At 40.1% G+C, this 15,054-nt stretch overlaps 1 protein-coding gene across 3 annotated transcripts in view; it reads left to right on the top strand.

The window, feature by feature from the left end:
• Positions 1-15,054, top strand: part of frmd4a (FERM domain containing 4A) — a 112,878-nt gene that overhangs the window by 21,113 nt on the left and 76,711 nt on the right. The window contains exon 1 of one of the 3 annotated variants that reach the window (XM_017305247.2): positions 12,452-13,035. The exons of the other annotated variants lie outside the window; for them this stretch is intronic. Coding sequence (XP_017160736.2) covers positions 12,970-13,035 — 66 coding nt within the window. The 5' untranslated portion in view covers positions 12,452-12,969. Of the gene's footprint in view, positions 1-12,451; positions 13,036-15,054 lie in introns of those variants that run through there. 3 annotated transcript variants of the gene reach the window in all.

Genomic DNA, 15,054 nt, shown 5'->3' with positions numbered 1-15,054 from the left:
CATCTCAGACACTAGCCTGTTAATTGTAGAGGTCAGTTTTGGATTCAATTTCCTGTCTGAAAGGTTGTAGCTGTATTTCTGTTCCAGGTCATTTATGAGCATCTTCTGGCTGCTGTTTGTTGACCAGTGTTTTCTAGCAAAAGCTCTGCGGCATTTTCAAAACAGGAAGATTTATATTGAAAGTGATTACAACCAGGTGGAATCTATTTGCTAATTCAATAAACTGAGGACAGCTTGTTACAGAGAATTTCACTTAATATCCAAATAAACAGGACTGAATACAGATGAACACTGCACTTTTGGGAATCTTGTAAAGCTCATTCGGGTGAAAAAAAATATGATTTTTCTGATTACAATTTCACCCTACAATTCCCAGTCAAATACCTTGAAGTCATGACACTTTTCCATAACTGGAGCTGATTTTCTTAATTTTTTTTATTTTTAATATTGTACCCCATTTTCTACCAATACTGACAAAAGAAGCAAAGGGGGAAAAAAACAAACAACGGTCTTCCACATTTCATTCACATTGTTTGAAAATGTGTTGTGTTGTCCACACTCCCTCTCTCATCATGTCTGTGTGAATGCGTGTGCATGCATGTCTGTGTGTGTGCTTGTGTGCGCAGGTGCATGTGCGTGTGTGTGCGCGCACCTTGCTGGGTCAAGCATGTCGAATGTTCTTTTGTCCCCTTGAAGCAGCATAAAATGTACGATCAACCAGGATAGAACTGAGCCCATGAAGGACGGCAGCGATGGAAATTGTAAGAGTGCAAATGTTCCACTTCGCTTGCTGCAGTCAGTCTTCAGGCAATTTTAAATAATTTCCGGTAAGGAAGCAAACAAATGAATAGCAATGATAACTTCACCCCATGCGAGCATTAAAGCATTTATTTTAGTGTATCACTGTTATACCCAGTGTTAAAAGGGCCTTCAGCAATCCCATTATGTACATTGGCTCTATCTGTGTAATTGCATCAAATAGATTGTCCCAAGGGAGAGTTTTATAGGGAAGCCATGAGAGAATGGCAATTTCAAAGTTATTTCGTTTGTGCTGGAATGTTGTTATAATAATGCCACGTCCACACACAGAAATTTACAAGAAAAGTTACATAAATATAAATGTTGATCAAATAGAAGACCAGGGTACCCCTGATGCAGAAAATACTCTTTGTATATTTTCATACTCTTATCATACTCTTTGAATATTTTCACTTTTTGTTTCATTAGAGCCACAGATGTTAATGTATCTTACATTAGTCACTCAAAAATGTGACACATATACTTATATTTGACCCCTCAGAGTCGATATCTTGTAGTTTGTTTGCTACAAATGCAGCTGTATGAATTTTGGATCATTTTATTGACCAGCTATTCATATCTTTACATCCGTTCAGAAACTGTAGAACCTCAGTCAGTTTGGATGCAGAGCATCTGCAAAGAGCAAATCCAGAAAATTGTGAAAACCTTTGTCTGAAGTCCATTTAGGTGCAGTTTGCCTAGTCCTTCTAGACATATGAATACATTTTCATCTGATCCCTGTCAGTGTCTTTTATGGCTGCTACTCCGCTAGAATGTGATTATTTGTTCTTTTAGTGTGTTGCTTGTCGCTCTGTCCTTCTTCTCATCAGTCCAGACCAGCTTTCATGTCCCCACTGAAGAAAATCATCCCCACAGCATGATGCTACCAATACCAACGCAGTCAGAATGATCCAGTCAGATTGATGCACGCAGAATTCTGCAATTTGGCCAAAAATGTCAATTTTCATTTTTAACATATTTGTTTTACCCCCTGTGCATTGATTATTGCACACAGGAAAAGACACACTCCTTCTATCCACTGATTTCCCTTTTATTTATCTTCTTGGTCAACTGAATTTCCTTGTTATTGTTTTTCTCTCATTCCAAACACAGATTTTATATTTTCTGGCCAGTATGGTCCACAATGTAAATACCACCTTTAAACAACGAGTTTAGCAGCCGTTAGTACACTGCCTACTTGCTAATGTCTTCTCAAAGAAGTGAATTAGAGAAGACAAAGATAGAGCCATAACAGCTTCCTTTATCCTGGAACAGCACGCTGAGGAAACCTTCATCATTTGAAACACAACATGTAGCTACATTCGGTCTCCTGCGGCCACTGCTTTGTTCCACTTCTGACCTGACTGCATGAAGCGAGGTATACTATTATGATTACAAATGCAGCCTGCAGCTCAAACTTGCCATCACTCCTCCCACACCATAGAGACTCGGGTTCAGTCCCTGGCTGCAGTGTTTCTAGCTCCCGGCTTTCGTGTTCTTTTGAGTGTAATTAGTAAAGTAGGAGACTTAAAGCCGCAAAGGTGTATTTTTTTGTACTAATGGCCTCCACTGGTTGGATATAGGCATTAATGTGTGGTTTTACTGCCTCCAGGTGAAGCTTCTACCTGAAAGATGAAGTTACTTACCATGTCATTTTTATTACCGCCATTTTCAGATACATATACAGAGGGGGAGTGCTGCAGCAAAAACTGCAGTTCAGAGACGAATAAGCTTGGATTAGTAAATGCATTAATATCAAAATAAGCTTTATGTTTGAAAGTACATTCATCTTTGTTTGTGTCCCATTTTTTTCCATCTTCCACATATACTGATACAAGTTGATGCAGTAACTCTTGTAAAAGGAGACACGATCAGTTATTCTAACATTTCTGTTTGCACTGCCTTCTTATGGTAATGTAAATATTGGTTTGATTTTCTGAGAAACTGAATTTGGGGTTTTGACTATCTTATCTATCATCCTATGTGTGATGAATCTGTAATTTATCAGTTTTATGTTCTGAAATGAATGAAAAATATTGAACTTTTTCACAATATTCTACTTTGTTTTAAGAGCTTTGTTTCATTAAAAACATCTTTAGCTAAAGCACCACATTCCCATTTTGCATTTACTATATTTATGCTCTGGTGCGCTAATGACTAATTTATGGCTTCCATACATGACTGGTCATGGAGACACTGAACACTGTACAGATGCATGGCATATTCAAATTATTTTCATCCAGAAAACACACGTGTGGGTGTGTGTGCGTGTGTGTGTGCGTGCGTGCGTGCGTGCGTGTGTCACTGCTTCGTTTGCATGCTCTGTGCTGTCTACAGGCTCAGCCCTCAGAAATATGGACCCATATGCTCCCATCATACATCTTATCAATGTCGATTTTTCAGCTGCAGACTGGGTTGAGTGAATTCGGGGATGTTAGAAGGATGGATTGATGGGAGAGAAAAAAAAATCTGATTGCAGCTGGATTTTGGTGCTGAAGAGAAATACTCATTTTTCTTTATGAAAAATGCAGTAGTAACTCAGACTTTCAGAGAAAATAATCATCTACAGTTGGTCAGAGGAAAAAAACCTAAAATTTCCTGTGCAAGGGCATAGCAAATTATTCATTTCATTTCAGAAGAACACTTTGCATACTCTGGATAAATTTGGTATGTTTGCAGACTTGCTGCCTGATAGTATTTTACCTCTCTGGCAACATTTCATGCTGCCACATATCCTGTTACCACCTCCCTCCCATGTGTAGACAGCTGCCATTTCGCTGAATTAAACCCAAATATGAAATCACAGTTGCCAGACGGATGCTCATCCATCCTCCCAGGGATACTTACATCATCCTAAATGTGTCTCTGACCCTCTGTGCTCTCGTTATGGCTTGTTAAAACAATTAAAGGCGACGTGTGTCAGATTTATAGCTCGTGCTCGTGTGTGTCTCTGGGTTTGCACATGTATGCGTGTGGGTTTTATTCTGAACAGATGTAAACATCTGCCACTGCTGCTAAGGCTATTAATACATGTCTAGAGGTGTTTGCATGTTTACTGCTGCAGCTGTTGTTGTTTGATGCACTTTAATTATATGTACCTTGTCTTTCCAAGTTGTCTGACATCCCAGTTTTTAAAATATACATTTAACTTTGCGGGACACAGATCGCTGGTGTCAAAATGTTATTTCACCTTGGAACTGGTTTAGAGATTTTCTCCTAAAGTAGTTTGCAAGTATTAAAACTCTATCTTATAAACTGATCAAAAAGTTAAAACATTTATTTGCAGATGAAATAAATAAGGAAAAAAGTGCCAACGCAAAATTATATATTTTTTTGATTTTGCTTGTTAAAGCCTCAAACCTCAATGAATATATGGATATTTTAGTGATTGAGCAAGAGAAAGTGGTGTCTAATGGTGAAGTAGAAGAAAAACCACACATGGTTTTAACTTACTCAAATAAAAATCTAATAAATTTGGTTTGCTGTCATGTCTTACCCCCTGGTATCCCTACATAAAATCCCTTGAAACTAATTAAGCGACGTTCTAGTCACTTAATTAGTAAATAAGGAGCACATTCTAGATGTACTCCACTTATTTAATTGAAGGTCAAAGCTAAAGCTGTTGTTTAAAGAAATCACATTTGTCAAAAGATATGTTGAAAACATATCTGAACTGTAAAAGAAGGTGCTCTGACCATATAAAACAAAAATAATTTCATGGTTTACATGCATTATTCAATGTCTGAGGAATCCTAACACTGCAAATCACTCTGAAAATGTAATTCTCACAAAGAAAGATGAGCCTTACGCTTTGGAAATGTCTTTTATCACCAGGGACAAGTAGCCCTGTTATAAGCTGTAAAAGACTGACCTGCCGATTCACTTTAATCCGAGACTTACAAAACTATACACAGTCAGAGCTACAGTTAATGGAATGATTTCGATCAAAGCAATTTCACTTAATTGATGGCCTATACAAAGTCCTGACCTGAATCCAAATAAAAACCTGCGGCAATAACTGACAAGAATTATTTACAGACATTCTCCCTTCAGTAATTGAGCTTAAGCTACTTTGTGTGGAACAATGGACTAAAAACATCCTTGATACAAAGCACTGAAATGCCCAGTATATATTAGACACAACAAATCCTTAAACTGATTCTTGTAACAATCCGTCAAATAAAAATAAAAAGATTGTGAAGCCTAGATAGAAGCTTGTGTCATTTTATGTTAACAGCCCTTACATGCATTTATCTGTTTAAATGGCAAAGCTGCCTGCCACTTGAACCCATTCCCCTTTTCAAGAACATTCTGTCAGCTGTTGTTTCCTCTCAGACCGCCAGAGGGCGCTGCAAGACGTCATTATTTGCCTTGCCTAAGGGTCCCGTGAATAATGAGTTTTAGCGCTTGAATGACCAGCTGATGCAGATCAGGTCCTTCGGAGCCTGTGGCGAAAGTGGTGTTTGTTTTCCTGCAGCTCCTCCTGTAAGGACAAAGCTGTAAGAGTCACCTCATGGCTGCAATGAGAAGGTCGAAATGGGGGAGAGGGGGATCCTCATATTGGTTAAGATTTGCTACCGTCAGGTGCAGCCTGCCTTCTCTTTATTGTATCCTTCGTGATAAATGAAGACAATAAACTAGACCTTTGGCTCTAATGGGCAGTTGTCCGCTGCTGTGTTTGAGTGCTGGCTGTTTGGCCCCAGAAGACCCAGGCAGCAGCAGTTTCTCCCATTCGTCATCGGAACTCTCGCAGACATACAAGCAGAGGGATCAGGCGACAGAAAGAAGTGCGCGTGGCGACCAGGGATCTGGTGGGTATATAATTAATGATCTCATCCTGCTCCTCCGGCTGTCCAAGAAACGCACAAAGAGCAGCAAGCGAAGGTTTGAAATAAAGGGAAGGAGAGAAAAAGAGGGGCTAATACGTTGAAAGGGGGAGCATATGTTAAAAGCCGAGCTTGATTAATAATTACGAGTTGTGTCAGTGACTGAGTGGCCTTCCTATTGTTCCTGCTGTCGACTTGAGGGGCAATTAAGAGGGCTATACCCCCCATGCTCCTACCCCCAGACATCATCCACCGCTCTTTCATTTTTTATGAAACTGCTTTAGCTCGTTTGTTTTTTTAAAGGAATAGTTCTGTTTCAGTCATTGGAGAAACCCAATGGAAGAGAGTCAGTGTACCTAATAAACCTAATAACTGCTTAGGCCACCCATACCCTGCAGAGTTTTACGTGTTCTTCTGACCTCCAGGTTGAGCCATCAGAGCCCTCCTGGAGTAATTTCCCACAACTTAAAAGGTTCACCACTGTTGTATATTCTATAAATTTTTGGATAATGGCACCTAGTGTGGTTTGTTGGATCCCCAGCGCCTTTTAAAATGGATTTGTAATGATTTCCAAACTGTTTAATGTCTCCCATTTATTAGGTTCAGAGTGCAACGACTTTTTCACATTTAGCTGGGATTCTTATCTGTTTTTCTATTGATTTGATCTTTCAGCATTCTTCATTTTGTCAGACTCGTACTATTAAAGTGATTTCTTGATTCTACATCATTGTCAGTATTCAGGACTGGGTGTGGCCATTGAGGTAAAATATGTAGTTGATCATCACAATTGGTATTTGATTTATGAAAGGGGTCACAGGGGCAATTACTTTTTTTTTTTTAAATGGGGAAGCTAGCTTTTCTTCTTTAATAATTTAAATGACTTTTTTAATCAATCAGCCAATCAATCAAAACTATAGCCCATAGTACTTTTGCAAACCACTGTAAATATTTGGTAAAATGTGTGAAGAGGCAAGATTTTAACGTGGAGGTGTTCAAACCCCGTCAGTCACTGCATCTCTTTGTTGTGCTGTTGTGAAAGGACAAAGACAAGAGAAGGGTGTAAGGTAGCTGGTCTGTCGAGCGGACAGGGACCGACTCCTCAGGGGGTCCGCCAGCCCTCCATCCCAAACTCGATACAGTTCGACATCCTGCATTATTCAAGCTACTTTACCTACAAGGTACAGAGACACAAATGAGACCAAAGTGATGGCTTGAAATGCGCAGAATAGTGGTGAACTGTCAGTTTCAATTTAGGAAGAAAAAACTTCATGTAAGGGCAAAAATAATGGCCTGAGGTAGTGTCAAGAGGTAGCGATGCACCGCTCAAATTACCTCTCCCTTTCCTTGAACCCCAGAGGCTCTCCTCCCCCTTCCACTTCCCTTCTCAGCAAGTCAACAAAGACAATAAGCTTGAGTGGGTTCAGCCTTGGTTTGTGTGGCAGCTGAGGAGCTGCCACACCTGTCCAAGGTGTGGGGCCCATCTGTACAGTAACAAGCAGATTAGCCTTCCGCCTCGAGCAGGAGGTGGAGCTACAGCAGTCTGGCTTGGGTTACCGCACCCCAGGGAGAAAGTGCGCATATGTGTTAAAGGTTAGAATGAGTATTTCATGTTGTCTTGGTCAAAGATGGAGGGAATGCGAGTCTGAGTGAGTGTTGGGGGATATGTGCAGGTGCAACCTCCTAATTGTGCTTGTTTGTTTTTGGAAGACAAGATCATATCGATTCTTTGTCTATAAAAGCGAGCGTTCACAAACAACTGTCATAAAGACAGCTGCATCCTGCTTGCAGGACAGCATGAGACAAAAATCTTAAAAATGTGAACTGTTCACCATATGAGGAAACAATGACCTACCACTAATATTGTTGTATAAGTTTAAAGAAAAATCTTTGAGCTGATTGACATGAAAAAAAGTGATGTCTTGGTCCACAAATATCTAACAAATTTAGCATTTTATAGGAGATTCAATCCATAATAAAACACGGAAATGTAAGCAAAGCTCAGGATCATGTATAAGACTTTTCCTACTATCGTCTGGTCTGTAGAGTTTTAATATGTAACAGTACCATCAAATATTTATGGTTCACACTGCTACAAATCAGATTTCCTGTCCTGTGTGAAAAGTCCAGGATTCACATTCAATGTGAGTAAGCTGCTTACACGCTATTGTAAGTCCTAAAAGTTGTGAAGACTTGCTTGCAGCCATTAGAGTCTTTTTAACATAGTTCTTGACATTCTGGGGTTTTTTTCCGTTCAGAAATAGATTCTATGCTGTGTCTATTTCTGGGCATGTTGTAGGCTGGGAAGCCTCCTCAGCACAGGATAAAGTGGGCTAGGTTTACTGGGGCAGAAAATGCTGGAGCGTGACTCAATCCAGTGCCTCCACACAACCAGCCTCTGAAATATGCCTCTGTCGCATTCAGTGTGCTCAGTACCTTTCAAACATGCACTCATTCTGCTGAAAGAGGCTTGTGCAGCATAGGGGAGATAAGGATAAGGTTAGAGCAACGCAAGTCGGGTGCATATTTGGATTTTCAAGACCGTGTTTATGTATTTAAATTTAAGCTTTTCTCATTTACTGCCCTGATTCTTAAAGCTATTAGCTATATTTTATACTGTAAAATCAGTGAAACTCAGTTTTTCACCTATAGAACAACATACCATTGTCAGTTTTCACATGGTTTGCTATTTCGTTGTAAAAGCAGATACCTTGTTAAAAAAGTTTGGTTGCACAATACAACACAACAAATCAACAATGCATCCATTTGTAGGTAATGCGGGACACTTCCTGCTTTCAGTAGAAAACAAGTCCTACTGTGAAAACAGCAAGTGGCCATAAAACTGATTAACGGTGCACAACTAACTTGATGGAAAAATATTTTAAATGTCTTTATATCACATGGTAATTCGACCAAACTGAATCCTGACCAACATCTTGTGGTCAAGCTTGATCTTCATCAAGGTTTGCATCTACTGTGGCGCACTATTACAGGCTGACCGGACAAATACTCAATCTGTCACAATTCACTTGATGTGATTAGAATGTGAAGTAAAATGTATAATAAAAAAGAAAATGGAAAAATAGCATACAAATTCTAAACAAATATTTAATGAAAGAGACAAGAACTGTGTTTTTTATTAGCTGTGCACCTTTGCTAATGAAAAGAAGTATTAGTAGGTATATTTTTAAACTTTGTATGAACTTGTCTTTTTAAATCCCAAGGAAGGATGACGTGAAATGGAAGAGTGCACCTGTGGCCATCTCTATACATGGCTTTGTTAAAAAAAAAAAAAAAAAGCTCTCACACATGCACCCGATGACACTCATATTGCACAGCACCATTCACCAGTAATCAGGAGTGACAGATCTGGGATGCAGGGTGACACAGCAAAGTTCAAATTACAAAGAGCACCGCAGAGAATGACTAAGCAGAATCTTTTTCATCCCCACATGCTGTCCTACAACCAGTAAGGCAAACAAAGATGGTATAACAATTTAAAAACTGGAAAAAATATAGAATAACAGCTGATAGTAGAGCAGATTTATTTCTTCATCTTAGAAAAATGTTTGTCAAAGTTACTGTCTACAGTATTCCGCCCAATGGGGCTTATAAAGCTTTTCTATGTCAAGATTGCAAGAGTAGCATTTTTAGCACCAGCATTTCCATTTTGAAGACCGACAGTAAACCTTTTCACAGTTGGATGTGAACAGGTGCTTAAGAGGATTTATCAACATGTCTTGAGTCGATACAGTCTTCAAGCATCTATGTGTGTGTGAGCATGTGGTTGGGTGTGTGCATGCTGAAATCACTTGGAAGACATCCAAGAATTTGATTAACACACATCCCTACTTTCCACACCAGGTGGACATCACGATCAATCAGACTCTTACAGATCTGCGCTCCCCTCTCTTGCTGAAAATTAGATTTAAGGGGGAAAAGTGTCCTCGGAGCTTTTAGTATGAATCACAATCAGAGAAGCTTGTTGGGGCGATAACACGGCTGACATGCACTGCAGAAGCTGCTGTGGTGGTCACAGTTCTCATGTTCTCAGACCTGTTTGGATTACTGGGACAGTCGGCTTTCAGGAGGAATCTGGTGACGGCAAACAATGGAAATACGTCTCAGACCTCGACTTCTTCAGCATGATTGAACCCAAGGCGCTGAATCTAGTAAGATCATTTTAAGCTAATGCAAGTTGATACAGGGTAGTTGTTTTATGTGTACAAATAACATGAGATGATCAAGTGTGAATTTCTGATGCTAAACGTTCAGCTGTATCAAATATATATAACGGCAAATAAGCAATTTTTCACAACACAGTTGTCACATTGTAAATATAAATGGTTTGGTCCGAGGATTTCAGCTCATGATTGTGAAGTGGAAGAAAAAATAGATTCATGGTTAAAACGAGTGTACAGTTGTATCTTTTACGCTGATATAAGAGTGTCAAGAAGAAGGTTGCTGTCATAAAAAAAATTTCCTTTTGCATTTTGCCCCAAGCCGTATAGGAGATCCAACAAATAATGACCCACTACTGGTCAGCTGGATGCAAAAATGAGCTTTTTGGCTTATATAGAAAACAGCATATTTTTCTATGTGAAGTACTTAACACCATCCCCAATAGAAAAGAATATGCTGGGAGCAGCTAACGACTAACATTGGCTGAAGAGACACTTCTTTTTGGCAACGTCAGGGAAGCTATTCAGAGTAGTGGGAAGTTAAATCAATGTGAATCCTGTGGGAACATTAGTCAGAGGTTTCAAAAAAGACATATGAGGCTCACCTTCCACTCTTCAGACTTTTATCTGTGTTATCCATGTTTGCTGTACTTTGTGATGGTTAATTACATAAAGAGTTGCAAGGTGACAGTACCAAAAGTTTTACAAGGATTCCCATTTATTCTGCATTAATATACGGCCACACAAATGCAGTTTAAGTATTTTGTAATTCAAGCTGCCTCTAAAATAATCAGCCTCATTTTTCATTTCCACTTTCTTCCCCTGTCACCACATAAACTGTTTGGATTACAGACAGAAATCTGGGTTAACCCTCACCACTCCAACACAGGAGTCACACTGGGACATGCTGTCCCATCTTGGAGCTCTGTTGGGGGTTAAGCTCTTCACTACGGTTAGGATAAGCTACCTGCGGCTCCCAGTGCTCCTGTCTGCTTTCATGATCCACCCGCTGTCCCCCGTACAAGTCTTAGTGGCCGCATACTGTCCATCTTCACGACGTAAAACACGGTATTAACAATGCATGAGCAACGTGCGTATGAGAATTAGAGTTGTTAATGGCTGGTTGCTACATATTCACACAGCAGGCAGCAATAAGAGCAACATAAGGAAGACGGGAAAGCCTCCTGAGGGCAACAATAAACTGATGGATGTATTCTCGTTAACACCAAATGGTGTGCGTTACAGTGCCAGTGTGTACATGTGTGTCCTAAAGGGTGCAGTGAATCATGGCTGTGCAGAAGCTTCTGATACACCTCTCTGCTCTGAGTGCCAAGAACTGATCTGAGGACTAATGAGTGGCTGTTGACCTCACAGCTGTAAGGGGCGGGAGGCCAAAGGTCGCTGTCAGATGAGGCCTGTGCTGGGAAAAGAATAAGGTTGACAGGAGATGAAAGAGAGATGAAACAGAAGGAGCAGACTGAAGGAGTTTTTTTAAAATTGTTAAACTAGGAATACAATGAATAATATGTTAGCTGTTAATCACTACCTTTTCTGTGCATGTTTTGTTGCTACAGGAAATGCTGAAGTATATTTAAAAAAACAACAACTTTTGGGTTTCTGTTATAGGTAGCAGAGTCCCTAAAAATGTTGAAATTGGGAAAAATAGTTTCCCTTTGCAGTGATTCAATACTTTGTGTTTATTTACTGCATAAAATACAGTGAAAAAATATTTAAGCTCGGACTTGTACATCACAAAATGTGAAAATGTGGTATGAATCATATTTTAAGTCACTGTGCAATAAAAATCAAAGAATCCATTTTCTGATTTCCCCTCAGCACTCTGAATTGTTGGTATCTTGCATGCATGTTAATGCAGTTACTCAGTTCCTCTCTCTTTATTCTCATATCCTGTTTTCTGCTTCAGCCCAGCTAGACTTCAGCCAGTCTGTTTCTTCCCCTTTGTATGTCATGTTAGTTGAGGGGGGGGGCTACATTCCACCAGCACTTTCCAGAAAAACAAAAACAAGCCCTCTCTATAGACGTCCTGTCAACATCCTTCGTCCCCCTGCTTCCTTCTTCTTCCCCTTCATCTTCTTTCCTCCCATTTAGCCAAAGCCCCTCCGTAGTGCATCATCATTCTCTTTGCCTAGCACTCTTCTTTCTCCCAATCGCCTCTGTACTCCACATGCCCTGTCTAGCACCCCTTTCCCTGTCCCTCCCTGCTACTGTTACATAAGCTTCCAGTCATCGATTCAGGCCATATCGCTTTTGTTCTCTCTGTATTGGTGTGTTTGTGGGAGACTCAGCAACCAGGGCCAAGCCTTAATGAGCCTGCCACAAAGGCCCATTGATGAGGGGCCCAGTGTTGGAGAGGATGACCCCAGCCAAGAGAACCCAGAAATGTGCATCAGCTGCCTCAGGCTCACCCTCAAACAAAGAAGTGCACTGTGGACAGAGACCCGAAAAAGGCAAAGGGACATGAGGGAGACAGATAGAGGGAAAGAGGGGTGGGCATAACTGTGTAAGCAAGTCAAAAAATGTAAGACTAAAAGATGTTGGAAAAAAACCTAATGAGACATGTGACTTCAGGAAGTTGCTTCTCAGAATATTCCTTTCCCTCTGTTATCTATGCTCTTCCATCAGTCTCGTTCCACCGTGCATCCTAACAGGAACAGAGAGATCTGCCCTTTTTCTGACAGGAACATGTGCGTGTCTTCATTTCAGTCATGGATCATAGATCAGATTCAGAAGTTTAAAAAGTAACCTAGCTTGACTTCTTTCTTAGTCGTTACTCGTAAGTTGTTCAGGAAGCGGACCAAGCATTGTGACGGGAACCCTCACCCAGCTTTGGAGCGCCGACCGAAACACAGCCAGGTCTTGGAGCCAACATTGCAGGAGACAGTTATGTTTCGCTGATCGCCATTTGGTTTGGAGCAGCTGCATTTGGGAATCTGTCCTGGAGCAGATAAAGAAAGAAAGCAGAGATAGAAGCTGACATGGCACAATTCTTTGGAGAAATTGAATTTTGTGACTGAAATAGTTTAACATTTAGGACTAATTTCAAGCTCAAATTTTTTAGTTCTTTAGCAAAAGAGTAATAGGTCAGACAGTACTTTAAAGTTCAAAGGAGAGCTTTTTGCAAAATCAGCTGCTAAAACGGTACAAAGATGACTCTAGCAGCTCGTCTCGAAGACCTAGAAGTGACCCTGGAACACATGCTGTTGGACGTTTTTGTAAGTTAACCCTCATTTCCTTTTAACGTCCTTTACTGTTTTATTAACTTTGAAGTGATATTATATTAAATTTGCCATCCTTCCTCCAGCTTCTCTCTGTACTTCATGTGTAAAATCTCTCCAGCTCCTAATTGTAACTAGAGACCAGAGGCCAACATATGTTCGTGCCTCATCCAGATGTTTGCTCAATAATTGGCATGGAAGAAAGAAAAAAAAATTCAGATGGTTAATCATGCAGCTCCTGTGCATAAGAAGGAGATCTGGGATGAAACCAGCAATCCAGTCTGCAACAAATGTCCTAATGAACACATGACTCAGCATAGGATTGGTCCTGCAAGTTCAAAACTTTGTGAGGAAATATTAAATTTATGATAAAAGATCAATGAAATTGAATGTGAGAGTCATAGTTAGAGGGAAATTTCCCCGGTGCTTCCTGAAACATTTGGGCACGCCAAGTGCACCTTCCCACCCCTTCAAATCCAGAAACATATGTTTGTGGAACCTTGCGTGGTTTTCCTCTGCTCAGGCACATTTGCGGGCTTGGTAACAGCGGAGCCCCCGCTCGCTTTGATGTACCCGGCTGCTGTAATGAGTTTGGTCGTTAAGCTGCTGTTTCCCTTTAACATTGTTTACAGGGACCAGCATCTGTTGGAAGCAACCGTAATCTACCCTTATTCCTCAGATATGCTGAGCCTGTGGTGTGCATTAGCAAGCATTCAATCCTCTGCTGCAGAGAGCTGAAATTTCACTGTTTCATTTATGCATATACAAGTACATATATAGAGTATATATATATGCAGAAATCTGATGCTCCAATCCATCAACCTATTTTGGAGATTTGGCCATTTTTGCACATTTAACAGACGATTTACGACCAAGGCGATAAAGATTAGCATTTACAGGCCACAACTGGATTTGGATTATTCGTGCTTTGCTTGTGACATGGAAAGAACGGAAAATGCTTCCTTTTTCTGCTTTTCCTCTCCACTAATTAGATTGCTTGTTTATTTATTTATTTGTTTTAATTGTTGAAAAAGGCTGGAAAGCAGATGCTTATCTGCCCACTTTGCATACTTAAATTAGAAATATTCAAATTTCACATAACCTTTCCAGTCTGGTGGATGAACATACACGCATATGGCAGACACACATGCGCGCATGCACGCACGCACACACACTCTCACACACACACGGATGAAGAGATGAGCTCATTTTACTGAACCATCAAATTAAGGCAGGGACAATTAACAACCATTATGGGAAAGCTTACCAGCAGACCATTTCTTGATGCAGACATCTAATTTTCATGAAAATGTTAACATTTTGGGGAGTTTGAAGGCACAATTACCCTTCCCCCAATATGTACTGTATATACAGGGGGAGAAAAAAAAGCCAGATTAGAGTATCTGTGACTCTAACTGTGTGAAACCGAGGAATATTAAGGGTCATTAGAATAATGACAGCGATTCTCCATCCTCCAGCGGAGAGGAACCCCCAAAGCCCTACATCTCTGCTCCTGCTGCTTATTGGCTCAGAGCAGTAGCAGCACATGGCTATATCCAAGGATGCACAGCAATTTTCATTAGCACACCATTGCATATGAATGATTCAGGAGAGCTGAGAGGTCGAGAGCGAAAGAACGTCCTTTGCAGTCCCCCTTACAACAAGAAAAGCTTGTCACTGACGTGTTGTCTCAGTAGGAATTTGCAGTAAATCCATTTTTATCTCGAGATAGACATTTTTTATGGACTCTATTACATCCCTGTAAACTTTTAAATGGTTCACTAATGGAATACTTAAGATAGAAAATCCATCAGCTCTGGTATGATTAAGTTATGTTTGATTGCATTGATTGAATCTATCAGTCTCATCATCTATCAAAAAATGTAAATTTTGTAACTTCAGTATCAGACTGAAGGTTGTTTCCCACATCTTCATACCAAAATATGCAAATGTAGCATACAGAAATCAAATAATAATAATAAAATAAAACTCACAGATTTATTTGGCCTATTCAAC

Source organism: Poecilia reticulata, chromosome 6 (assembly GCF_904066995.2).
Source record: "Poecilia reticulata chromosome 6, P_reticulata-male-v2, whole genome shotgun sequence".
NCBI lineage: Eukaryota > Metazoa > Chordata > Actinopteri > Cyprinodontiformes > Poeciliidae > Poecilia > Poecilia reticulata.
This window is presented reverse-complemented; position numbering and strand designations above follow the sequence as displayed.